This window comes from Salvelinus alpinus, chromosome 1 (genome assembly GCF_045679555.1).
Source record: "Salvelinus alpinus chromosome 1, SLU_Salpinus.1, whole genome shotgun sequence".
NCBI classification, from domain to species: Eukaryota; Metazoa; Chordata; class Actinopteri; order Salmoniformes; family Salmonidae; genus Salvelinus; species Salvelinus alpinus.
In genome coordinates, this window is record NC_092086.1 from 30,281,558 (window position 1) to 30,309,537 (window position 27,980).

General features: G+C 41.8%; 1 protein-coding gene across 4 annotated transcripts in view; it reads right to left on the reverse strand.

Moving 5' to 3' along the window:
- Positions 1-27,374, reverse strand: part of arhgap17b (Rho GTPase activating protein 17b) — a 66,633-nt gene extending 39,259 nt beyond the window's left edge. For 2 of the 4 annotated variants that reach the window (XM_071396095.1, XM_071396117.1), the window contains exons 1-2: positions 26,965-27,374; positions 8,235-8,274 (exon numbers count right to left, since the gene is read on the reverse strand). In XM_071396095.1, coding sequence (XP_071252196.1) covers positions 8,235-8,274; positions 26,965-27,017 — 93 coding nt within the window. In that variant the 5' untranslated portion in view covers positions 27,018-27,374. The remainder of the gene's footprint in view (positions 1-8,234; positions 8,275-26,964) is intronic. The other 2 variants (XM_071396106.1, XM_071396126.1) reach the window with 2 other exon arrangements.
- Between the last annotated feature and the right edge of the window lie 606 nt (positions 27,375-27,980).

Here is a 27,980-nt window from a genome sequence, read left to right on the forward strand (position 1 = left end):
CTCTCTCTCTCTTCTCCTCTCAGTTAACATACTCTCTCTCTCTTCTCCTCTCAGTTAACATACTCTCTCTCTCCTCCTCTCAGTTAACATACTCTCTCTCTCCTCCTCTCAGTTAACATACTCTCTCTCTCCTCCTCTCAGTTAACATACTCTCTCTCTCCCTCTCAGTTAACATACTCTCTCTCTCCCTCTCTGTTAACATACACTCTCTCTCTCCTCCTCTCAGTTAACATACTCTCTCTCTCCTCCTCTCAGTTAACATACTCTCTCTCTCCTCCTCTCAGTTAACATACTCTCTCTCTCCTCCTCTCAGTTAACATACTCTCTCTCTCTCCTCTCAGTTAACATACTCTCTCTCTCTCTTCCTCTCTGTTAACATACTCTCAATTCAATTCAATTCAATTCAATTGACTTTATTGACATGGCAAGTTATTATTACTTACATTGTCAAAGTATACATATCGAAAAATTTCAATAAAATATATATGTATATATATACACAAAATATATATATATTTATATATAAATAAATGGTGGGACTAACAGCAATAATAATAGTAGTAGTACTCTCTCTCTCTCTTCCTCTCTGTTAACATACTCTCTCTCTCCTCTCAGTTAACATACTCTCTCTCTCTTCCTCTCTGTTAACATACTCTCTCTCTCTCCTCCTCTCAGTTAACATACTCTCTCTCTCTCTCAGTTAACATACTCTCTCTCTTCCTCTCTGTTAACATACTCTCTCTCTCTCCTCCTCTCAGTTAACATACTCTCTCTCTCTCCTCTCAGTTAAAATACTCTCTCTCTCTCCTCTCAGTTAACATACTCTCTCTCTCTCCTCTCAGTTAACATACTCTCTCTCTCTCCTCCTCTCAGTTAACATACTCTCTCTCTCTCCTCCTCTCAGTTAACATACTCTCTCTCTCTCCTCCTCTCAGTTAACATACTCTCTCTCTCTCCTCCTGTTAACATACTCTCTCTCTCCTCCTCTCAATTAACATACTCTCTCTCTCCTCCTCTCAGTTAACATACTCTCTCTCTCCTCCTCTCAGTTAACATACTCTCTCTCTCCTCCTCTCAGTTAACATACTCTCTCTCTCCTCCTCTCAGTTAACATACTCTCTCTCTCTCCTCCTCTCAGTTAACATACTCTCTCTCTCTCCTCCTCTCAGTTAACATACTCTCTCTCTCCTCCTCTCAGTTAACATACTCTCTCTCTTCTCCTCTCAGTTAACATACTCTCTCTCCCTTCCTCTCTGTTAACATACTCTCTCTCCCTTCCTCTCTGTTAACATACTCTCTCTCTCTCCTCCTCTCTGTTAACATACTCTCTCTCTCCTCTCAGTTAACATACTCTCTCTCTCCTCCTCTCAGTTAACATACTCTCTCTCTCCTCCTCTCAGTTAAAATACTCTCTCTCTCCCTTCCACTCTGTTAACATACTCTGTCTCCCTTCCTCTCTGTTAACATACTCTCTCTCTCTCCTCCTCTCTGTTAACATACTCTCTCTCTCCTCCTCTCAGTTAACATACTCTCTCTCTCCTCCTCTCAGTTAACATACTCTCTCTCTCCTCCTCTCAGTTAACATACTCTCTCTCTCCTCCTCTCAGTTAACATACTCTCTCTCTCTCCTCCTCTGTTAACATACTCTCTCTCTCCTCCTCTCAGTTAACATACTCTCTCTCTCCTCCTCTCAGTTAACATACTCTCTCTCTCTCCTCCTCTCAGTTAACATACTCTCTCTCTCCTCCTCTCAGTTAACATACTCTCTCTCTCCTCCTCTCAGTTAACATACTCTCTCTCTCCTCCTCTCAGTTAACATACTCTCTCTCTCCTCCTCTCAGTTAACATACTCTCTCTCTCCTCCTCTCAGTTAACATACTCTCTCTCTCTCCTCCTCTCAGTTAACATACTCTCTCTCTCTCCTCCTCTCAGTTAACATACTCTCTCTCTCTCCTCCTCTCAGTTAACATACTCTCTCTCTCTCCTCCTCTCAGTTAACATACTCTCTCTCTCCTCCTCTCAGTTAACATACTCTCTCTCTCTCCTCCTCTCAGTTAACATACTCTCTCTCTCTCCTCCTCTCAGTTAACATACTCTCTCTCTCTCCTCCTCTGTTAACATACTCTCTCTCTCCTCCTCTCAGTTAACATACTCTCTCTCTCCTCCTCTCAGTTAACATACTCTCTCTCTCCTCCTCTCAGTTAACATACTCTCTCTCTCTCCTCCTCTCAGTTAACATACTCTCTCTCTCCTCCTCTCAGTTAACATACTCTCTCTCTCCTCCTCTCAGTTAACATACTCTCTCTCTCCTCCTCTCAGTTAACATACTCTCTCTCTCTCCTCCTCTCAGTTAACATACTCTCTCTCTCTCCTCCTCTCAGTTAACATACTCTCTCTCTCCTCCTCTCAGTTAACATACTCTCTCTCTCCTCCTCTCAGTTAACATACTCTCTCCCTCCTCCTCTCAGTTAACATACTCTCTCTCTCTCCTCCTCTCAGTTAACATACTCTCTCTCTCCTCCTCTCAGTTAACATACTCTCTCTCTCTCCTCCTCTGTTAACATACTCTCTCTCTCCTCCTCTCAGTTAACATACTCTCTCTCTCCTCCTCTCAGTTAACATACTCTCTCTCTCCTCCTCTCAGTTAACATACTCTCTCTCTCTCCTCCTCTCAGTTAACATACTCTCTCTCTCTCCTCCTCTCAGTTAACATACTCTCTCTCTCTCCTCCTCTGTTAACATACTCTCTCTCTCTCCTCCTCTGTTAACATACTCTCTCTCTCCTCCTCTCAGTTAACATACTCTCTCTCTCTCCTCCTCTCAGTTAACATACTCTCTCTCTCTCCTCCTCTCAGTTAACATACTCTCTCTCTCCTCCTCTCAGTTAACATACTCTCTCTCTCCTCCTCTCAGTTAACATACTCTCTCTCTCCTCCTCTCAGTTAACATACTCTCTCTCTCCTCCTCTCAGTTAACATACTCTCTCTCTCCTCCTCTCAGTTAACATACTCTCTCTCTCCTCCTCTCAGTTAACATACTCTCTCTCTCCTCCTCTCAGTTAACATACTCTCTCTCTCCTCCTCTCAGTTAACATACTCTCTCTCTCCTCCTCTCAGTTAACATACTCTCTCTCTCCTCCTCTCAGTTAACATACTCTCTCTCTCCTCCTCTCAGTTAACATACTCTCTCTCTCCTCCTCTCAGTTAACATACTCTCTCTCTCCTCCTCTCAGTTAACATACTCTCTCTCTCTCCTCCTCTGTTAACATACTCTCTCTCTCCTCCTCTCAGTTAACATACTCTCTCTCTCCTCCTCTCAGTTAACATACTCTCTCTCTCTCCTCCTCTCAGTTAACATACTCTCTCTCTCCTCCTCTCAGTTAACATACTCTCTCTCTCCTCCTCTCAGTTAACATACTCTCTCTCTCCTCCTCTCAGTTAACATACTCTCTCTCTCCTCCTCTCAGTTAACATACTCTCTCTCTCCTCCTCTCAGTTAACATACTCTCTCTCTCCTCCTCTCAGTTAACATACTCTCTCTCTCTCCTCCTCTGTTAACATACTCTCTCTCTCCTCCTCTCAGTTAACATACTCTCTCTCTCCTCCTCTCAGTTAACATACTCTCTCTCTCCTCCTCTCAGTTAACATACTCTCTCTCTCTCCTCCTCTCAGTTAACATACTCTCTCTCTCTCCTCCTCTCAGTTAACATACTCTCTCTCTCTCCTCCTCTCAGTTAACATACTCTCTCTCTCTCCTCCTCTGTTAACATACTCTCTCTCTCTCCTCCTCTGTTAACATACTCTCTCTCTCCTCCTCTCAGTTAACATACTCTCTCTCTCTCCTCCTCTCAGTTAACATACTCTCTCTCTCTCCTCCTCTCAGTTAACATACTCTCTCTCTCCTCCTCTCAGTTAACATACTCTCTCTCTCCTCCTCTCAGTTAACATACTCTCTCTCTCTCCTCCTCTCAGTTAACATACTCTCTCTCTCCTCCTCTCAGTTAACATACTCTCTCTCTCTCCTCCTCTGTTAACATACTCTCTCTCTCCTCCTCTCAGTTAACATACTCTCTCTCTCTCCTCCTCTCAGTTAACATACTCTCTCTCTCTCCTCCTCTCAGTTAACACTCTCTCTCTCCTCCTCTGTTAACACTCTCTCTCTCCTCCTCTCAGTTAACATACTCTCTCTCTCCTCCTCTCAGTTAACATACTCTCTCTCTCCTCCTCTCAGTTAACATACTCTCTCTCTCCTCCTCTCAGTTAACATACTCTCTCTCTCCTCCTCTCAGTTAACATACTCTCTCTCTCCTCCTCTCAGTTAACATACTCTCTCTCTCCTCCTCTCAGTTAACATACTCTCTCTCTCCTCCTCTCAGTTAACATACTCTCTCTCTCTCCTCCTCTCAGTTAACACTCTCTCTCTCCTCCTCTCAGTTAACACTCTCTCTCTCCTCCTCTCAGTTAACACTCTCTCTCTCCTCCTCTCAGTTAACATACTCTCTCTCTCCTCCTCTCAGTTAACATACTCTCTCTCTCCTCCTCTCAGTTAACATACTCTCTCTCTCCTCCTCTCAGTTAACATACTCTCTCTCTCCTCCTCTCAGTTAACATACTCTCTCTCTCCTCCTCTCAGTTAACATACTCTCTCTCTCCTCCTCTCAGTTAACATACTCTCTCTCTCCTCCTCTCAGTTAACATACTCTCTCTCTCCTCCTCTCAGTTAACATACTCTCTCTCTCCTCCTCTCAGTTAACATACTCTCTCTCTCCTCCTCTCAGTTAACATACTCTCTCTCTCCTCCTCTCAGTTAACATACTCTCTCTCTCTCCTCCTCTCAGTTAACATACTCTCTCTCTCCTCCTCTCAGTTAACATACTCTCTCTCTCCTCCTCTCAGTTAACATACTCTCTCTCTCTCCTCCTCTCAGTTAACATACTCTCTCTCTCTCCTCCTCTCAGTTAACATACTCTCTCTCTCTCCTCCTCTCAGTTAACATACTCTCTCTCTCTCCTCCTCTCAGTTAACATACTCTCTCTCTCTCCTCCTCTCAGTTAACATACTCTCTCTCTCTCCTCCTCTCAGTTAACATACTCTCTCTCTCTCCTCCTCTCAGTTAACATACTCTCTCTCTCTCCTCCTCTCAGTTAACATACTCTCTCTCTCCTCCTCTCAGTTAACATACTCTCTCTCTCCTCCTCTCAGTTAACATACTCTCTCTCTCCTCCTCTCAGTTAACATACTCTCTCTCTCCTCCTCTCAGTTAACATACTCTCTCTCTCCTCCTCTCAGTTAACATACTCTCTCTCTCCTCCTCTCAGTTAACATACTCTCTCTCTCTCCTCCTCTCAGTTAACATACTCTCTCTCTCTCCTCCTCTGTTAACATACTCTCTCTCTCCTCCTCTCAGTTAACATACTCTCTCTCTCTCCTCCTCTCAGTTAACATACTCTCTCTCTCTCCTCCTCTCAGTTAACACTCTCTCTCTCCTCCTCTCAGTTAACACTCTCTCTCTCCTCCTCTCAGTTAACATACTCTCTCTCTCCTCCTCTCAGTTAACATACTCTCTCTCTCCTCCTCTCAGTTAACATACTCTCTCTCTCCTCCTCTCAGTTAACATACTCTCTCTCTCCTCCTCTCAGTTAACATACTCTCTCTCTCCTCCTCTCAGTTAACACTCTCTCTCTCCTCCTCTCAGTTAACATACTCTCTCTCTCCTCCTCTCAGTTAACATACTCTCTCTCTCCTCTCAGTTAACATACTCTCTCTCTCTCTCCTCCTCTCAGTTAACATACTCTCTCTCTCTCCTCCTCTCAGTTAACATACTCTCTCTCTCTCCTCCTCTCAGTTAACATACTCTCTCTCTCCTCCTCTCAGTTAACATACTCTCTCTCTCCCTCTCAGTTAACATACTCTCTCTCTCCTCCTCTCAGTTAACATACTCTCTCTCTCTCCTCCTCTCAGTTAACATACTCTCTCTCTCTCCTCCTCTCAGTTAACATACTCTCTCTCTCTCCTCCTCTCAGTTAACATACTCTCTCTCTCCTCCTCTCAGTTAACATACTCTCTCTCTCCTCCTCTCAGTTAACATACTCTCTCTCTCTCCTCCTCTCAGTTAACATACTCTCTCTCTCCTCCTCTCAGTTAACATACTCTCTCTCTCCTCCTCTCAGTTAACATACTCTCTCTCTCTCTTCCTCTCAGTTAACATACTCTCTCTCTCTCCTCCTCTCAGTTAACATACTCTCTCTCCTCCTCTCAGTTAACATACTCTCTCTCTCTCCTCCTCTCAGTTAACATACTCTCTCTCTCTCCTCCTCTCAGTTAACATACTCTCTCTCTCCTCCTCTCAGTTAACATACTCTCTCTCTCTCCTCCTCTCAGTTAACATACTCTCTCTCTCCTCCTCTCAGTTAACATACTCTCTCTCTCCTCCTCTCAGTTAACATACTCTCTCTCTCTCCTCCTCTCAGTTAACATACTCTCTCTCTCTCCTCCTCTCAGTTAACATACTCTCTCTCTCCTCTCAGTTAACATACTCTCTCTCCTCCTCTCAGTTAACATACTCTCTCTCTCCTCCTCTCCGTTAACATACTCTCTCTCTCCTCCTCTCAGTTAACATACTCTCTCTCTCTCCTCCTCTCAGTTAACATACTCTCTCTCTCTCCTCCTCTCAGTTAACATACTCTCTCTCTCTCCTCCTCTCAGTTAACATACTCTCTCTCTCCTCCTCTCAGTTAACATACTCTCTCTCTCCTCCTCTCAGTTAACATACTCTCTCTCTCCTCCTCTCAGTTAACATACTCTCTCTCTCCTCCTCTCAGTTAACATACTCTCTCTCTCCTCCTCTCAGTTAACATACTCTCTCTCTCTCCTCCTCTCAGTTAACATACTCTCTCTCTCCTCCTCTCAGTTAACATACTCTCTCTCTCCTCCTCTCAGTTAACATACTCTCTCTCTCCTCCTCTCAGTTAACATACTCTCTCTCTCCTCCTCTCAGTTAACATACTCTCTCTCTCCTCCTCTCAGTTAACATACTCTCTCTCTCCTCCTCTCAGTTAACATACTCTCTCTCTCTCCTCCTCTCAGTTAACATACTCTCTCTCTCCTCCTCTCAGTTAACATACTCTCTCTCTCCTCCTCTCAGTTAACATACTCTCTCTCTCCTCCTCTCAGTTAACATACTCTCTCTCCTCCTCTCAGTTAACATACTCTCTCTCTCTCCTCCTCTCAATTAACATACACTCAGTCATTTCATTCAGCTGCCATGTTGTTCTCCCTGGCACATCATGACACAGTATGTGTTCTGGAGTAAAACAAGCTGCCAAGGTCTGTTCTGATTGGAAAAAGATGGTAACCGGCTTTTTCACACATCGCACCTGGCAGCGCATCACTGAAAACCAGACCCAACAACAAATCCTTGCCAAAAAAAGACAGGATGTGTTTTTGTGTGTGTACTTCGACTAAATCCCTCATCACTAAATGACTCATGTTGCATCTCTCTCTGCTAGGAGGGGTTATGATGATGGAGGTAGACTGTGAACGTGATAACACGGCTTGAAACAAACGGTTCTGCTTTAGCCAACTTGTCTTGCAAAGTTTACAAGGCAATGTATTATTTTATTCAGAAACAATCACAGGTTCACTAAATTAAATTACTCCTTTTGTGCAGCATCAGACCTTTTCCCCAAGTCATCACATGTTCCACCCAGGCAACACAAGTCATCACATGTTCCACCCAGGCAACACAAGTCATCACATGTTCCACCCAGGCAACACAAGTCATCACATGTTCCACCCAGGCAACACAAGTCATCACATGTTCCACCCAGGCAACACAAGTCATCACATGTTCCACCCAGTCAACACAAGTCATCACATGTTCCTTCCAGTCAACACAAGTCATCACATGTTCCACCCAGTCAACACAAGTCATCACGTTCCACCCAGTCAACACAAGTCATCACATGTTCCACCCAGTCTACACAAGTCATCACATGTTCCATCCAGTCAACACAAGTCATCACATGTTCCATCCAGTCAACACAAGTCATCACATGTTCCATCCAGTCAACACAAGTCATCACATGTCCCTTCCAGTCAACACAAGTCATCACATGTTCCAACCAGTCAACACAAGTCATATTGTATGTTAATGGTTGCATTTGACTTGACAGTGTCTAAGGCTGCTGTGACTGAGTATAAAGTGGAAGCAGGAGACAGAATAATAATATTCACCTGTAGAAGGTCATCACTCAGCACCTCAGTCTTCTCGGCTCTGTGGAGGAAAACACATAAGGAGGTCAAACGTCAGATAGGCAGACATAATAGGGCTTATTCATTACAGAGAGTTCCAATAGAAGTGTAGTGTGTAGATCAGAAATGTTAGCCTGGTTAAACCAGACTGAACTGTGCGCTCACCAGAAACAATGGTGAGTGCAGTGTTCAGTCTGGTTCAACCAGGCTACAGAAACGCTTCTCTGTTGTAAAGAATAGAGATTGGTGTCAGTTCTATACTTTGCATTTCTACCTGCAACATGGTGGTATTTAAGATATCATATGGTACGGAAAGCCCAACTGAGCCCAACTGTAGTGCAGGGCCTGTGTCAGAGTTGTGCCAGATCACACTCTCTCACAGTTTATAAGACTCTATTGATTAAAAAAACTATGCAATTCCAGGAGTGACTGAAAGACTTAATAAGTGAACTATTGTGGTACTATAGTGGTGCTGTAAGCCTGCAACTCCACTGCACTTCATTTCAACTTAGCAAGAGTAACGTTGCAGTGAAAAGAGAACAAACAGAGATTGGCGAGTGTCTCTCTCTACTTCTCCATCGCTGAGCCAATACTACGACAGGTAATGAAGACTAACCTGTCTTACTGATTAGGGGCAAGTCATAGGTAACGTTGCACTTTATTTCTCTAGACAACGCAGCCGGCAGCCCTACAGCAACAAAAGAGTGTCTGCTATACTAAGAGTGGTCTGGGCCTGGGTCGACGAGAGAAATAAAGCTTTCAGGAAACTCACCCTGGACTACCCTGCACAACAAACATCACAAGTAGACCTAACTCACTCATACACACTGACACTCCACACCTCTGCCTGTGGCTGTTTCCAGGGAGAGGGCCTGTTAGATCCTCCCCCTGTTAGAACACACACTTCCTGTTTCCTGAATTCCAGCATTTGTTATGGCAACAGCAGGAGGTGAGAGGTCTGTTGATGTCTCAAACATGTAATACTCACCAGTCAGCTAGTATGTTGGAGGAGAGAGAGGAGTGGAGTGGAGAGAGTTTACTGACATCATTCCAAAACCAAAATGCACTATTCCATACAGCTGTGGTTTCAAAGGTTTTCTTGGCACTGTGACCGACTTATAGCCATTCAAATGTTATTGAGACCCAATAAGCAAAAACTGTTCGTCGACGCAATTTAGCATTCAGCCACAAAGAATCAGGTGCAAGAGAAACCCTTATTGATCTTCCTGATCCACCTTTTGGGAAACACAGCCTACCAATCTTAACACCATCATTCACTGTGGGAAAAAAGAACAGCCAATATTCTCCATAGACCTATCCCTACATCTGTAATAACACACAGTCCCTTTAGTCCAGTGGAGTGGTGGTCCAGTCCACACAGGTCCCTTTAGTCCAGTGGAGTGGTGGTCCAGTCCACACAGGTCCCTTTAGTCCAGTGGAGTGGTGGTCTAGTCCACACAGGTCCCTTTAGTCCAGTGGAGTGGTGGTCCAGTCCACACAGGTCCCTTTAGTCCAGTGGAGTGGTGGTCCAGTCCACACAGGTCCCTTTAGTCCAGTGGAGTGGTGGTCCAGTCCACACAGGTCCCTTTAGTCCAGTGGAGTGGTGGTCCAGTCCACACAGGTCCCTTTAGTCCAGTGGAGTGGTGGTCCAGTCCACACAGGTCCCTTTAGTCCAGTGGAGTGGTGGTCCAGTCCACACAGGTCCCTTTAGTCCAGTGGAGTGGTGGTCCAGTCCACACAGGTCCCTTTAGTCCAGTGGAGTGGTGGTCCAGTCCACACAGGTCCCAGCACTAGATTTTCCCAGCACTTAACAAAAGCCAGACTTAAAGTGGGCTGGGAAGTGAAGTGATCATTAGCTCACCATTTAGAGGGTTCTGATAGTGAAGTGATCATTAGCTCACCATTTAGAGGGTTCTGATAGTGAAGTGATCATTAGCTCACCATTTAGAGGGTTCTGATAGTGAAGTGATCATTAGCTCACCCTTTAGAGGGTTCTGATAGTGAAGTGATCATTAGCTCACCATTTAGAGGGTTCTGATACTGCTGAGCCAGTAGGATGGCTACAGAAACTTAGGTCCTCCCCACTCACACGTGTGCACGTACAGGCACACACACGTACAGGCACACACACACCATCTTCCCCAGAGGGCACTCTCCTCTTACTGGAGTCTGGGCCAACAACCCCCCCCCCCACACACACACAAACACATATAACCTAATAATGCTGTAACCCACTGAAATAATACCTTACTCTACCCTATAGTGCACATTACTGTACCAAGCCCCTGCTTTACTGTAAATGGTACCGCTGGTATACAGTATAACAAATAGAAACTGTGTCTATGATCTATCCCACTGAAAGTAGCAGAATTGTATAAAAGGGATAGTTCAGCGATTTGACGTATTTACATATTTGCTCCCTTACCTTGAAAGCAGTCTATGGACAAGGAGTGACTGAAATCTACACTTTGGTTTTTGTTAAATTGCTGAACTATCCCTTTAATTGGTGAAGTAAGTTTATAATCAACCAGAGAGACTAGGGATGGATATATCTTAATCTGTAAAGGCCACATAAATCAAGCCCTGATATCATCTAGACCAGACAAATGGCAGGTCAAACCAGAATATCCACACAGACCATGCAGTAAAGTATCTCGTTACTGAGAAGACATGGTCGTTGGTTGGCCTGGGGAGGTAGGAGGCTATGAGCTGAGCAAAAATCTATAATGAATTAGCATTGATTTGAGCTAGAATAGCTGCATTGAGCTAGCAGGCATTATTCTAAGAATAGGCATCTTGACTGCATTGCTACAGTCAGGACCCTGGGAGAAGAGAGAACACTGAATAAGAAATGAAACATATGTAGAAATATGATCAGACGAATCGACTCATCAGAGTCACAACCACCCCATACATCCACTTCTCAGGTCATTCAATTTAGCTTCATGTCAGCTTACCATCTTAATAAGCTCAGTAATGGTTACATATAGACTTGGGTTAGATAGATATATTTTCCTCTTTATTTATCTTATCCACATACTGAGCCCCACGACTTTGTTACAGAGACTCTCCGTCAAGCTTCTAAACAGGAAACCCCTGCTCTCTGTCTATCAGGTTGGTTATCTATCCATCCAGTCACTGGAACATGTTAGCCAGTGTCTGCTGAAGAGACTCTGTTCTGGGGGTAAGTTTCAATGCTTCAGGGCAACATGGTTATGGATAAACTGTGGGGTTGTGGGTTTGGTGGTACAGCAGTCATGCACCAGCAAAGACCTAATCAAGCCTATTCATCTCTTGTGGTTCAACAACTCTTTACACTGTGGTCTACATATTCAACAACTCTTTACACTGTGGTCTACATATTCAACAACTCTTTACACTGTGGTCTACATATTCAACAACTCTTTACACTGTGGTCTACATATTCAACAACTTTACACTGTGGTCTACATATTCAACAACTCTTTACACTGTGGTCTACATATTCAACAACTTTACACTGTGGTCTACATATTCAACAACTCTTTACACTGTGGTCTACATATTCAACAACTCTTTACACTGTGGTCTACATATTCAACAACTTTACACTGTGGTCTACATATTCAACAACTCTTTACACTGTGGTCTACATATTCAACAACTTTACACTGTGGTCTACATATTCAACAACTTTACACTGTGGTCTACATATTCAACAACTCTTTACACTGTGGTCTACATATTCAACAACTCTTTACACTGTGGTCTACATATTCAACAACTCTTTACACTGTGGTCTACATATTCAACAACTCTTTACACTGTGGTCTACATATTCAACAACTCTTTACACTGTGGTCTACATATTCAACAACTCTTTACACTGTGGTCTACATATTCAACAACTCTTTACACTGTGGTCTACATATTCAACAACTCTTTACACTGTGGTCTACATATTCAACAACTCTTTACACTGTGGTCTACATATTCAACAACTCTTTACACTGTGGTCTACATATTCAACAACTCTTTACACTGTGGTCTACATATTCAACAACTTTACACTGTGGTCTACATATTCAACAAGTCTTTACACTGTGGTCTACATATTCAACAACTCTTTACACTGTGGTCTACATATTCAACAACTCTTTACACTGTGGTCTACATATTCAACAACTCTTTACACTGTGGTCTACATATTCAACAACTTTACACTGTGGTCTACATATTCAACAAGTCTTTACACTGTGGTCTACATATTCAACAAGTCTTTACACTGTGGTCTACATATTCAACAACTTTACACTGTGGTCTACATATTCAACAACTTTACACTGTGGTCTACATATTCAACAACTCTTTACACTGTGGTCTACATATTCAACAAGTCTTTACACTGTGGTCTACATATTCAACAACTCTTTACACTGTGGTCTACATATTCAACAACTCTTTACACTGTGGTCTACATATTCAACAAGTCTTTACACTGTGGTCTACATATTCAACAAGTCTTTACACTGTGGTCTACATATTCAACAGGTCTTTACACTGTGGTCTACATATTCAACAACTCTTTACACTGTGGTCTACATATTCAACAACTCTTTACACTGTGGTCTACATATTCAACAACTTTACACTGTGGTCTACATATTCAACAACTTTACACTGTGGTCTACATATTCAACAACTTTACACTGTGGTCTACATATTTGGTGATGCAGTACTGTCTCTCAGAGCTGCTATATCTTCAGAGCTAATACATAGCAACAGTGTTACTATTGCAGTATACTACACATACTTTAAGCTTGGTAACAGAAATGAAGATATGGAGGAAAGGAATGCAAAACAGACTGACCACATTAGCCAGTAACATACTGCTGCAGTTTGACAAGTGTAGGAAATAACTGCTGATGCTCTTATCACTATGCTAACCTGTAACACAAATAGGCTCACCACATACACAGATAAATATAAACAGACATGCACTGGTGTACACACACACACACAAACATAGGCTACTCACACACATACACAAGTACACCCCCCCCCCCTCGACACACACACACACACACGTGTAGGCCAATCACACGCATACACACAAATATATATTAAATATAAACACATACACGAGTGTGCTCAAATACACACACAAAAACACACACTTGTAGGCTACTCACACGCACACACAAAACACATACACCCCCCTTCACGCAAGCACACACACACACACACAGTGACCTCCCATTGACTCAGGTCTGCAAACTACATTACAATCTCTGATTTACTGTATCACAGACATGATGAGTATTCCAGCAGTCTTTCACCAGACCACAGGCACAGTGAGGGAGGTGTAATACAGCTTTACCACTCTGGTGAAATAGAAAGACCCTAATTCATTCCCTGGAAACGACCGTGGAACACTTTAAAAGTCTTCGCTCGGTGTTATGTGAACATATCTACAGTAAAACTAATCAAGCCTAAATGAATACTGGTATACTCATCTATGGGCCGATTGTTTTAACAATCATTTCATACCTTGAATTACATTGAGACCCAATCACATATGTCTCTTAGGTACTTAATTCCTAAATTAAACTAATTTTAAGCTGAATTCTTGGTGATTTTACAGTCTTTTTATACTCAAAAATAAAATGAATCACTCGCAGGCCGGTTTTGGCCCGCGGGCCGCCTGTTGCGACCCCGACAGCAATGAACTTCTGGTGTGTTGAGTTTTAAACCCAGAACAGAATGACTAGCTTTATAACTACAGTACCAGAATGACTAGCTTTATAACTACAGTACCAGAATGACTAGCTTTATAAACTACAGTACCAGAATGACTAGCTATATAAACTACAGTACCAGAATGACTAGCTTTATAACTACTACCAGAACAGAATGACTAGCTTTATAAACTACAGACCAGAATGACTAGCTTTATAAACTACAGTACCAGAATGACTAGCTTTATAAACTACAGTACCAGAATGACTAGCTTTATAACTACAGTACCAGAATGACTAGCTTTATAACTACAGTACCAGAAAGACTAGCTTTATAACTACAGTACCAGAAAGACTAGCTTTATAACTACAGTACCAGAATGACTAGCTTTATAACTACAGTACCAGAATGACTAGCTTTATAACTACAGTACCAGAATGACTAGCTTTATAACTACAGTACCAAAATGACTAGCTTTATAACTACAGTACCAGAATGACTAGCTTTATAACTACAGTACCAGAATGACTAGCTATATAAACTACAGTACCAGAATGACTAGCTTTATAACTACAGTACCAGAATGACTAGCTTTATAACTACAGCACCAGAACAGAATGACTAGCTTTATAAACTACAGTACCAGAACAGAATGACTAGCTTTATAAACTACAGTACCAGAATGACTAGCTTTATAACTACAGTACCAGAAAGACTAGCTTTATAACTACAGTACCAGAAAGACTAGCTTTATAACTACAGTACCAGAATGACTAGCTTTATAACTACAGTACCAGAATGACTAGCTTTATAACTACAGTACCAGAATGACTAGCTTTATAACTACAGTACCAGAATGACTAGCTTTATAACTACAGTACCAGAATGACTAGCTTTATAACTACAGTACCAAAATGACTAGCTTTATAACTACAGTACCAGAATGACTAGCTTTATAACTACAGTACCAGAATGACTAGCTTTATAACTACAGTACCAGAATGACTAGCTTTATAACTACAGTACCAGAATGACTAGCTTTATAACTACAGTACGAGAATGACTAGCTTTATAACTACAGTACGAGAATGACTAGCTTTATAACTACAGTACGAGAATGACTAGCTTTATAAACTACAGTACCAGAATGACTAGCTTTATAAACTACAGTACCAGAATGACTAGCTTTATAAACTACAGTACCAGAATGACTAGCTTTATAACTACAGTACCAGAATGACTAGCTTTATAAACTACAGTACCAGAATGACTAGCTTTATAACTACAGTACCAGAATGACTAGCTTTATAACTACAGTACCAGAACAGAATGACTAGCTTTATAACTACAGTACCAGAACAGAATGACGAGCTATATAAACTACAGTACCAGAACAGAATGACTAGCTTTATAAACTACAGTACCAGAATGACTAGCTTTATAACTACAGTACCAGAATGACTAGCTTTATAACTACAGTACCAGAAAGACTAGCTTTATAACTACAGTACCAGAAAGACTAGCTTTATAACTACAGTACCAGAATGACTAGCTTTATAACTACAGTACCAGAATGACTAGCTTTATAACTACAGTACCAGAATGACTAGCTTTATAACTACAGTACCAGAATGACTAGCTTTATAACTACAGTACCAGAATGACTAGCTTTATAACTACAGTACCAGAATGACTAGCTTTATAACTACAGTACCAGAATGACTAGCTTTATAACTACAGTACCAGAATGACTAGCTTTATAACTACAGTACCAGAATGACTAGCTTTATAACTACAGTACGAGAATGACTAGCTTTATAACTACAGTACGAGAATGACTAGCTTTATAACTACAGTACGAGAATGACTAGCTTTATAAACTACAGTACCAGAATGACTAGCTTTATAAACTACAGTACCAGAATGACTAGCTTTATAAACTACAGTACCAGAATGACTAGCTTTATAACTACAGTACCAGAATGACTAGCTTTATAAACTACAGTACCAGAATGACTAGCTTTATAACTACAGTACCAGAATGACTAGCTTTATAACTACAGTACCAGAACAGAATGACTAGCTTTATAACTACAGTACCAGAACAGAATGACGAGCTATATAAACTACAGTACCAGAACAGAATGACTAGCTATATAAACTACAGTACCAGAATGACTAGCTATATAAACTACAGTACCAGAACAGAATGATGAGCTATATAAACTACAGTACCAGAACAGAATGACTAGCTATATAAACTACAGTACCAGAACAGAATGGCTAGCTATATAAACTACAGTACCAGAACAGAATGACTAGCTATATAAACTACAGTACCAGAACGACGAGCTATATAAACTACAGTACCAGAACAGAATGACTAGCTATATAAACCACAGTACCAGAACAGAATGACGAGCTATATAAACTACAGTACCAGAACAGAATGACTAGCTATATAAACTACAGTACCAGAACAGAATGACGAGCTATATAAACTACAGTACCAGAACAGAATGACTAGCTATATAAACTACAGTACCAGAACAGAATGACGAGCTATATAAACTACAGTACCAGAACAGAATGACGAGCTATATAAACTACAGTACCAGAACAGAATGACGAGCTATATAAACTACAGTACCAGAACAGAATGATGAGCTATATAAACTACAGTACCAGAACAGAATGACTAGCTATATAAACTACAGTACCAGAACAGAATGACTAGCTATATAAACTACAGTACCAGAACAGAATGACTAGCTATATAAACTACAGTACCAGAACAGAATGACTAGCTATATAAACTACAGTACCAGAACAGAATGACTAGCTATATAAACCACAGTACCAGAACAGAATGACGAGCTATATAAACTACAGTACCAGAACAGAATGACTAGCTATATAAACTACAGTACCAGAACAGAATGACTAGCTATATAAACTACAGTACCAGAACAGAATGACTAGCTATATAAACTACAGTACCAGAACAGAATGACTAGCTATATAAACTACAGTACCAGAACAGAATGACGAGCTATATAAACTACAGTACCAGAACAGAATGACTAGCTATATAAACTACAGTACCAGAATGACTAGCTTTATAAACTACAGTACCAGAATGACTAGCTTTATAAACTACAGTACCAGAATGACTAGCTTTATAAACTACAGTACCAGAATGACTAGCTTTATAACTACAGTACCAGAATGACTAGCTTTATAACTACAGTACCAGAACAGAATGACTAGCTTTATAACTACAGTACCAGAATGACTAGCTTTATAACTACAGTACCAGAATGACTAGCTTTATAACTACAGTACCAGAATGACTAGCTTTATAACTACAGTACCAGAATGACTAGCTTTATAACTACAGTACCAGAATGACTAGCTTTATAACTACAGTACCAGAATGACTAGCTTTATAACTACAGTACCAGAATGACTAGCTTTATAACTACAGTACCAGAATGACTAGCTTTATAACTACAGTACGAGAATGACTAGCTTTATAACTACAGTACGAGAATGACTAGCTTTATAAACTACAGTACCAGAATGACTAGCTTTATAAACTACAGTACCAGAATGACTAGCTTTATAAACTACAGTACCAGAATGACTAGCTTTATAACTACAGTACCAGAATGACTAGCTTTATAAACTACAGTACCAGAATGACTAGCTTTATAACTACAGTACCAGAATGACTAGCTTTATAACTACAGTACCAGAACAGAATGACTAGCTTTATAACTACAGTACCAGAACAGAATGACTAGCTTTATAACTACAGTACCAGAACAGAATGACTAGCTTTATAACTACAGTACCAGAACAGAATGACTAGCTATATAACTACAGTACCAGAACAGAATGACTAGCTTTATAACTACAGTACCAGAACAGAATGACTAGCTTTATAACTACAGTACCAGAACAGAATGACTAGCTTTATAACTACAGTACCAGAACAGAATGACTAGCTATATAAACTACAGTACCAGAACAGAATGACTAGCTATATAAACTACAGTACCAGAATGACTAGCTTTATAACTACAGTACAGAATGAATGAACAGAATGACGAGCTATATAAACTACAGTACCAGAACAGAATGACGAGCTATATAAACTACAGTACCAGAACAGAATGACTAGCTATATAAACTACAGTACCAGAACAGAATGACGAGCTATATAAACTACAGTACCAGAACAGAATGACTAGCTATATATCTACAGTACCAGAACAGAATGACTAGCTATATATCTACAGTACCAGAACAGAATGACTAGCTATATATCTACAGTACCTACAGAAACGCCAAGCATGGAAACGCTTGATCAGCAGTCTTATAGCTTGGGGGTAGAAGCTGTTAAGAAGCATTTTGGACCTAGATTAGCTCATTGTTATGGATGTATCCAAATAAATGTCACTAGAAAACAGCTTAAACAAATGCAAATGCAGCTAATTTGCTATTATTCTTGGTTGCACTGTTTGCCGTGACTGTAAATTAGCCGTAGTTGGTTAGCTAGCAATCAAGGGATAAGAACGTACGACTGGGTCGCGTACATAGATACAGTACAAAAAGACTTAGCGACTGGGTCGTGTCTCTGGCAACCAAACCGATAGAACGAACAACCAGCAAACTTAGATTTGTGTCGGGACTATATCTCGTGGAAGGATGAAATAGTATGAATAAATTCATAAAAAATATTTTGGGGGATGAAAATATGTCCATAATTATTTGAATACGTTGGTAACCCATTGTACAGAAGTGATAATGCCCTCAATGCCGGTGTTTGGAGGATATATTGGCACGGTTTGCTAACTAATTCAATAGGACTAGCATTGACTACCAAAAAAGTATGACTGGTAAAGACTTTAGTCTCGCTTGGCAGGGTTATGGCGTTACTATGAAGACACAGGGCTGGGAACGAGACTACAGTATGACTAAACCCAAACAGTGGTTCCTTCCTCCTTTTTTATTTACGACAGTGTAGCTCAGTGACGTCCACAGCACCATGCTGTCTCCTGGCTGACCAAGCATGGAAACGCTTACTCGACAAAACCTCCCCATGCCCCAGCCTGGCCCGCCTGTCCTTTCCGGAGACAGACAGAGGCCCTCATCACCAGGGTGGTGACATACAGAGGGAAGATTGATATGAATCATTACACCATTAGTACACCACCCTCCACATAGTCCCCATCGACTCCAGAAAAAGCATTTTTGTTTTCTGCAAAAGGTTAGGACTAAAAGTTAGGGTTAAAAGTTAGGGGTAAATTGTATTAGTATTACTTTGAGTTTTGTTTCCCTGGTCACTATATTACCTGTAGGCATGCGTAATACATAGTTTTCTGCATTGATCAAACTGTTTCTCTTCACCACTCTCATCAAAACTACTTTTAGATGTTCATTCATATTAGTTTGTGATACTCATAGATACTCAGTTCACAACAAACTCCTGCATAAATCACTCCTCATGCAACTCCTGTGTTCAGCCAACTGTTTTTGTGAAAAGCCTTTTGTTTGGTAGGCCTACCAGGCAGTCCCACTGGCAGCAGGCCCACAGGAATGAGAGAGTAGAGTAGAGTAGTTCTGCCAGTCTTTTGTTTGGTAGACCTGCCAGGCAGTCCCACTGGCAGCAGGCCCACAGGAATGAGAGAGTAGAGTAGAGTAGTTCTGCCAGTCTTTTGTTTGGTAGACCTGCCAGGCAGTCCCACTGGTAGCAGGCCCACAGGAATGAGAGAGTAGAGTATAGTAGTTCTGCCAGTCTTTTGTTTGGTAGGCCTACCAGGCAGTCCCGCTGGCAGCAGGCCCACGGGAATGAGAGAGTAGAGTAGAGTAGTTCTGCCAGAAGCGGGTGGCAGCATGCACATATCGGTCTACACTGTGTCCCAAATTACAGCCTATTCACTTTATGTACAGTTGAAGTCGGAAGTTTACATACACTTAGGTTGGAGTCATTAAAACTCATTTTTCAACCACTCCACAAAGTTCTTGTTAACAAACTATAGTTTTGGCAAGTCGGTTAGGACATCTACTTTGTGCATGACACAAGTAATTTTTCCAACAATTGTTTACAGACAGATTATTTCACTTATAATTCACTGTATCACAATTCCAGTGGGTCAGAAGTTAACATACACTAAATTGACTGTGGACTTTAAACAGCTTGGAGAATTCAAGAAAATTATGTCATGGATTTAGAAGATTCTGATAGGCTAATTGACATCATTTGAGTCAATTGGAGGTGTACTTGTGGATGTATTTCAAGGCCTACCTTCAAACTCAGTGCCTCTTTGCTTGACATCATGGAAAATCAAAAGAAATCAGCCAAGACCTCCAAACGCCTGAAGGTACCACGTTCAACTGTACAAACAATAGTACCCAGATATAAACACCATGGGACCACGCAGCCATCATACCGCTCAGGAAGGAGACGCGTTCTGTCGCCTAGAGATGAACGTACTTTGGTGAGAAAAGTGCAAATCAATCCCAGAACAACAGCAAAGGACATTGTGAAGATGCTGGAGGAAACAGGTACAAAAGTATCTATATCCACAGTAAAGCGAGTCCTACATCGACATAACCTGAAAGGCGGCTCAGCAAGGAAGAAGCCACTGCTCCAAAACCGCCATAAAAAAAGCCAGACTACGGTTTGCAACTGAAAAGTACAAAGATCGTACTTTTTGGAGAAATGTCCTCTGGTCTGATGAAACAGAAATAGAACTGTTTGGCCATAATGACCATCGTTATGTTTGGAGGAAAAAAGGGGAGGCTTGCAAGCCAAAGAACACCATCCCAACCGTGAAGCACAGGGATGGCAGCATCATGTTGTGGGGGTGATTTGTTGCAGGAGGGACTGGTGCACTTCACAAAATAGATGGCCATGAGAAAGGAAAATGATGTGGATATATTAAAGCAAGACATCAGTCAGGAAGTTAAAGCTTGGTCGACAATGGGCCTTCCAAATGGACAATGACCCCAAGCATACTTCCAAAGTTGTGGCAAAATGGCTTAAGGACAACAAAGTCAAGGTATTGGAGTGGCCATCACAAAGCCCTGACCTCAATCCCATAGAAAATTTGTGGGCAGAACTGAAAAAGCGTGTGCGAACAAGGAGGCCTACAAACCTGACTCAGTTACACCAGCTCTGTCAGGAGGAATGGGCCAAAATTCACCCAATTTATTGTGGTAACTCTAATGAACTTATCCTCTGTAGCAGAGGTAACTCTGGGTCTTCCTTTCCTGTGGCGGTCCTCATGAGAGCCAGTTTCATTATAGCGCCTGATGGTTTTTGTGACTGCACTTGAAGAAACTATCAAAGTTCTTGAAATGTTCCTCAAGTAATAATGGACTGTTGTTTCTCTTTGCTTATTTGAGCTGTTCTTGCCATAATATGGACTTGGTCTTTTACCAAATAGGGCTATCTTCTGTATAACACCCTTACCTTGTCACAACACAACTGATTGGCTCAAATGCATGAAGGAAAGAAATTCTACAAATTAAATTTTCAGAAGGAACACCTGTTAATTGAAATGTATTCCAGGTGACTATCTCATGAAGCTGATTGAGAGAATGCCAAGAGTGTACAAAGCTGTCATCAAGGCAAAGGGTGGCTATTTAAAGAATCTCAAATATAAAATATATTTTGATTGTTTAACCCTTTTTTTGGTTACTACATGACTCCATATGTGTTATTTCATAGTTGAGGTCTTCACTATTATTCTACAATTTAGAAAATAGTAAAAAATAAAGAAAAACCCTTAAATGAGTAGGTGTTCTAAAACTGTTGACCGGTAGTGTATGTATGTATGAATGTATATACCTATGTATGTATGTACAGTGGGGCAAAAAAGTATTTAGTCAGCCATCAATTGTGCATGTTCTCCCACTTAAAAAGATGAGAGGCCTGTAATTTTCATCATAGGTACACTTCAACTATGACAGACAAAATGAGAAAATAAATTCCAGAAAATCACATTGTAGGATTTGTAATGAATTTATTTGCAAATTATGGTGGAAAATAAGTATTTGGTCAATAACAAAAGTTTCTCAATACTTTGTTATATACCCTTTGTTGGCAATGACAGAGGTCAAACATTTTCTGTAAGTCTTCACAAGGTTTTCACACACTGTTGCTGGTATTTTGGCCCATTCCTCCATGCAGATCTCCTCTAGAGCAGTGATGTTTTGGGGCTGTTGCTGGGCAACACGGACTTTCAACTCCCTCCAAAGATTTTCTATGGGGTTGAGATCTGGAGACTGGCTAGGCCACTCCAGGACCTTGAAATGCTTCTTACAAAGCCACTCCTTCGTTGCCCGGGCGGTGTGTTTGGGATCATTGTCATGCTGAAAGACCCAGCCACGTTTTATCTTCAATGCCCTTGCTGATGGAAGGAGGTTTTCACTCAAAATCTCACGATACATGGCCCCATTCATTCTTTCCTTTACACGGATCAGTCGTCCTGGTCCCTTTGCAGAAAAACAGCCCCAAAGCATGATGTTTCCACCCCCATGCTTCACAGTAGGTATGGTGTTCTTTGGATGCAACTCAGCATTCTTTGTCCTCCAAACACGACGAGTTTAATTTTTACCAAAAAGTTCTATTTTGGTTTCATCTGACCATATGACATTCTCCCAATCTTCTTCTGGATCATCCAAATGCTCTCTAGCAAACTTCAGACGGGCCTGGACATGTACTGGCTTAAGCAGGGGGACACGTCTGGCACTGCAGGATTTGAGTCCCTGGCGGCGTAGTGTGTTACTGATGGTAGGCTTTGTTACTTTGGTCCCAGCTCTCTGCAGGTCATTCACTAGGTCCCCCCGTGTGGTTCTGGGATTTTTGCTCACCGTTCTTGTGATCATTTTGACCCCATGGGGTGAGATCTTGCGTGGAGCCCCAGATCGAGGGAGATTATCAGTGGTCTTGTATGTCTTCCATTTCCAAATAATTGCTCCCACAGTTGATTTCTTCAAACCAAGCTGCTTACCTATTGCAGATTCAGTCTTCCCAGCCTGGTGCAGGTCTACAATTTTGTTTCTGGTGTCCTTTGAGAGCTCTTTGGTCTTGGCCATAGTGGAGTTTGGAGTGTGACTGTTTGAGGTTGTGGACAGGTGTCTTTTATACTGATAACAAGTTCCAACAGGTGCCATTAATACAGGTAACATTTACATTTAAGTCATTTAGCAGACGCTCTTATCCAGAGCGACTTACAAGTTGGTGCATTCACCTTATGATAGGTAACGAGTGGAGGACAGAGGAGCCTCTTAAAGAAGAAGTTACAGGTCTGTGAGAGCCAGAAATCTTGCTTGTTTGTAGGTGACCAAATACTTATTTTCCACCATAATTTGCAAATAAATTCATTAAAAATCCTACAATGTGATTTTCTGGAGAAAAAAAATCTCATTTTGTCTGTCATAGTTGAGTGTACCTATGATGAAAATTACAGGCCTCTCTCATCTTTTTAAGTGGGAGAACTTGCACAATTGGTGGCTGACTAAATACTTTTTTGCCCCACTGTATATATGTATGTATGTATGTATGTATACACCTGTGTGTGTGTGTGTGTGTGTGTGTGTCTGTGTGTGTGTGTGTGTGTGTGTGTGTGTGTGTGTGTGTGTGTGTGTGTGTGTGTGTGTGTGTGTGTGTGTACAGTATATACCTGTGTATGTATGCGTCTCTTTCGGAGGGGTTGGGTTAAAGGCGGAGGTCAAGTTTCGGTTGGACCGTGTGGTTAATTGACCAATAAAGTGATCTTATAGTTCACTACTTTTGATAAGAGCCCTATGGGGCCTGGTCAAACAGGCACTATGAATAGGATGCCATTTGGAACGCATCCTCTCTAGTTGTCAGCCTGCCCAGCTGTGTTTACAGCTATGTCCCAATATATGGAAAAGACTGGATAGTCAATCAAGGCCTCTTACTTCAACTCTAATGACTCTTACTTCAACTCTAATGACTCTTACTTCAACTCTAATGACTCTTACTTCAACTCTAATGACTCTTACTTCAACTCTAATGACTCTTACTTCAACTTTAATGACTCTTACTTCAACTCTAATGACTCTTACAGACAGGGTAAAGTTATTCTACTCCTAATGATAATAAACAGACCTAATGATAATAAACAGACTTAATGATAATGGATATAACACTTTACATTATGAGGGGGAATGTAAACCACATCATCCACTATAGCAGGGCTGTCAAACTCATTCCATGGAGGGCCTAGTCTCTGCTGGTTTTTGTTTTTCCTTTCAATTAAGCCCTAGATAACCAGGTGAGGGGATTGTCTTACTAACCAGGGACCTTAACTCTTCAATCCAGACACTCGGCCTTCGTGGAATGAGTTGTACACATGTGCAGTGTAGGCTACCAGTGTGAAGCACTCATCCATTAGAGCTTCAATAGTTATTCCAGAGGATGTACTACTGGAGGATATAGTGTGCAGTACTTATGCTCCATAGACTATCCTAATGGGATAATACTGTTGCTCAGTGGACATCAGCAGACTGAGGGACAACAGTGGTGTTAGCTCAGTGGACATCAGCAGAGACTGAGGGACAACAGTGGTGTTAGCTCAGTGGACATCAGCAGACTGAGGGACAACAGTGGTGTTAGCTCAGTGGACATCAGCAGAGACTGAGGGACAACAGTGGTGTTAGCTCAGTGGACATCAGCAGAGACTGAGGGACAACAGTGGTGTTAGCTCAGTGGACATCAGCAGAGACTGAGGGACAACAGTGGTGTTAGCTCAGTGGACATCAACAGAGACTGAGGGACAACAGTGGTGTTAGCTCAGTGGACATCAGCAGAGACTGAGGGACAACAGTGGTGTTAGCTCAGTGGACATCAGCAGAGACTGAGGGACAACAGTGGTGTTAGCTCAGTGGACATCAGCAGAGACTGAGGGACAACAGTGGTGTTAGTTCAGTGGACATCAGCAGATACTGAGGGACAACAGTGGTGTTAGCTCAGTGGACATCAGCAGAGACTGAGGGACAACAGTGGTGTTAGCTCAGTGGACATCAGCAGAGACTGAGGGACAACAGTGGTGTTAGCTCAGTGGACATCAGCAGAGACTGAGGGACAACAGTGGTGTTAGCTCAGTGGACATCAGCAGAGACTGAGGGACAACAGTGGTGTTGAGCGCCTGAAGGCAACCCCTGTAGGGTCAGAGGGAGAGGGGGCACAGTGAGGAAGCAGTGTGGGATGGGGGCTGCACAGTGCCTGGTTGGATGGATGGGGATTCCCCCTTTACATGGGAGTTGGCTATAAACATATAACAGTCAGTGTTTTTCCATCATAGCACACTAGCTATATACAAATCAAATACATTTTTATTGGTCACATACACATGGTTAGCAGATGTTAATGAGTGTAGCAAAATGCTTGTGCTTCTAGTTCTGACAGTGCAGTAATATCTAACAAGTAATCTAACAATTCCACAACAACTACCTAATACATACAAATCTAAGTAAAGGAATGGACTAAGAATATACGTATAAATATATGGATGAGCAATGGCAGAGCGGCATAGGCAAGATGCAATAGATGGTATAGAATACAGTATATACATATGAGATGAGTAATGCAAGATACGTAAACATTATTAAAGTGGCATTATTAAAGTGACTAGTGATCCATTTATTAAAGTGGCCAATGATTTCAAGTCTGTATGTAGGCAGTTAGTGATGGCTGTTTAACAATCTGTTTTTCAGTCTCTCGGTCCCAGCTTTGATGAACCTGTACTGACCCCGCCTTCTGGATGGTAGCGGGGTGAACAGGCAGTGGCTCGGGTGGTTGTTGTCCTTGATGATCTTTTTGGCCTTCCTGTGACATCGGGTGGTGTAGGTGTCCTGGAGGGAAGGTAGTTTGCCCCCGGTGATGCGTTGTGCAGACCGCACCACCCTCTAGAGAGCCTTACGGTTGTGGGCGGTGCAGTTGCCGTACCAGGCGGTGATACAGCCCGACAGGATGCTCTCAATTGTGCATCTGTAAAAGTTTGTGAGGGTTTGGGTGACAAGCCACATTTCTTTAGCCTCCTGAGGTTGAAGAGGCGCTGTTGCGGCTAATCAAGCCCACTACTGTTGTGTTGTCTGCAAACTTGATGATTGAGTTGTAGGCGTGCATGGCCACGCAGTCATTGGTGAACAGCGAGTACAGGAGGGGGCTGAGCACGCACCCTTGTGGGGCCCCAGTGCTGAGGATCAGCGAAGTGGAGATGTTGTTTCCTACCTTCACCACCTGGGGGTGGCCCGTCAGGAAGTCCAGAACCCAATTGCACAGAGCGGGGTTGTCCACAATACACTAATTACATCATGGTTAGACCACCATTTGGTTAGACCACTAGTTAGACCACCATTTTTACTTTCTTCCCACACCACGTGTAGGCCTAACAAATCAATCCTTGTAGGACGCATGTAGCCAACCATTAAGAAGTTAACATTTGTCAGGCAAACTATTCAGACATCATATCCACATCAGGTTGTGAATATAAGCTTTTTGATTACACGTTCATGTATTCATTATAAAAGTTATTCATTGTAAAAGTTCTTATGTTAGGCATATCTTTCTTATATTATCACATTTAATTGGTATCAACCCATTCTTGAGCACTCATATGTGGCCCAACACTTCTGACACAGCCCACTGAGATGAGATACAACTCACAGAGGCTGGCTATGGTCAGGAGAACGATTTGTGATAGGGAGATATGTATCATAACATGGTTAGTGACAGTTTGGTCATGCCATCACAATTACAACTGCCAACCTGTCTCAGCGGCTACACTGTAACTACAAAGTTACAATGTAACTACAATGTAGCCTAACTACAATGTAACACTACCGACAAAATAAATAACAGCAATGAATGCAACACTGCAAAAGAAAATGCAGCCTGAGTCACTAAATAATAGTAGGCTACACTTTTATTTATCCAAAATACTTTGCCTACCTTCCAACTGTTTGGTTGGCGAGCTGTTTCATGCGATTAAACTGTTTCTTCATGTTTGCGTCCTTGCTCCACCGTATCCAACAAGTTTCAAAAAGTTGCAAGGCCCCCGCTTTGATCCTTTTAGAAATCAAGTCCAAAAGTTGATCTAGGTCGCTGCCATTGTATTTCTGAAAATGTTACGTTGACTCTGCTGCTCGCCGCTGAATAGGTGTTGTTGGAGCGTTCTAATAAGAATCGATTGTCATTCAACGCAATGCTTTTTCCTCTTACAAAGCTAATAGGCAATTACAGTACACAGCCCCGTTCAGTTTTCGCTCTTTCCATTTTCACTTTGTGGGCTACTCCTATAACCCAAACGCTGTGCTGAACAGTGGTGTGTAAAAAGGAGGAAGTGCAATTCACTTCCCTACTGTAGGCTAGCCGACATGGCCCGTTAGTGAGTGACATGTGATACCTTGGTAAAACAACCCTGTCGAAGTGACACACTTATAATGGGCAATTATGAGTACGGGAAAAAACGTCCAAAACAGTGTGTAAAGCGACTGGTTTGAGATGCATTAATGGCTTTCTAACTGTCACGCGGTTTACTATAGGTTTAAAAGGGCTTATCCGCCTATGTGATTCAACAGCAGCACATAATAGGCGTACAATACCTTAGCTACAGTAGGGGTCAGTGAAACTATTTCTCTATGGACATTTTTGCTTTTTGAAATTGGTAATGCCATTATGTCCACCCAGGGATGTGCTCAACATGATGAAAACAATGTTGTTTCTAATCAGTGACTAGGCAGTCAGGCTTACAAAATCATACTCTCAAGTCATTAAATAAAGAGCACTATGGCCATACAATATGTTATTACAATGTTCTTATAATGATTTTAAAATGTTATGTTACAACAAATGTATTATTACAGTGCAGTGATATGAATGCCACATGATGACTGAACTTTAATTACTGTTAATAGTATGTATGTATAAGTCTAACAGATCCCTTGATGTGAACTTCATGAGGTGTT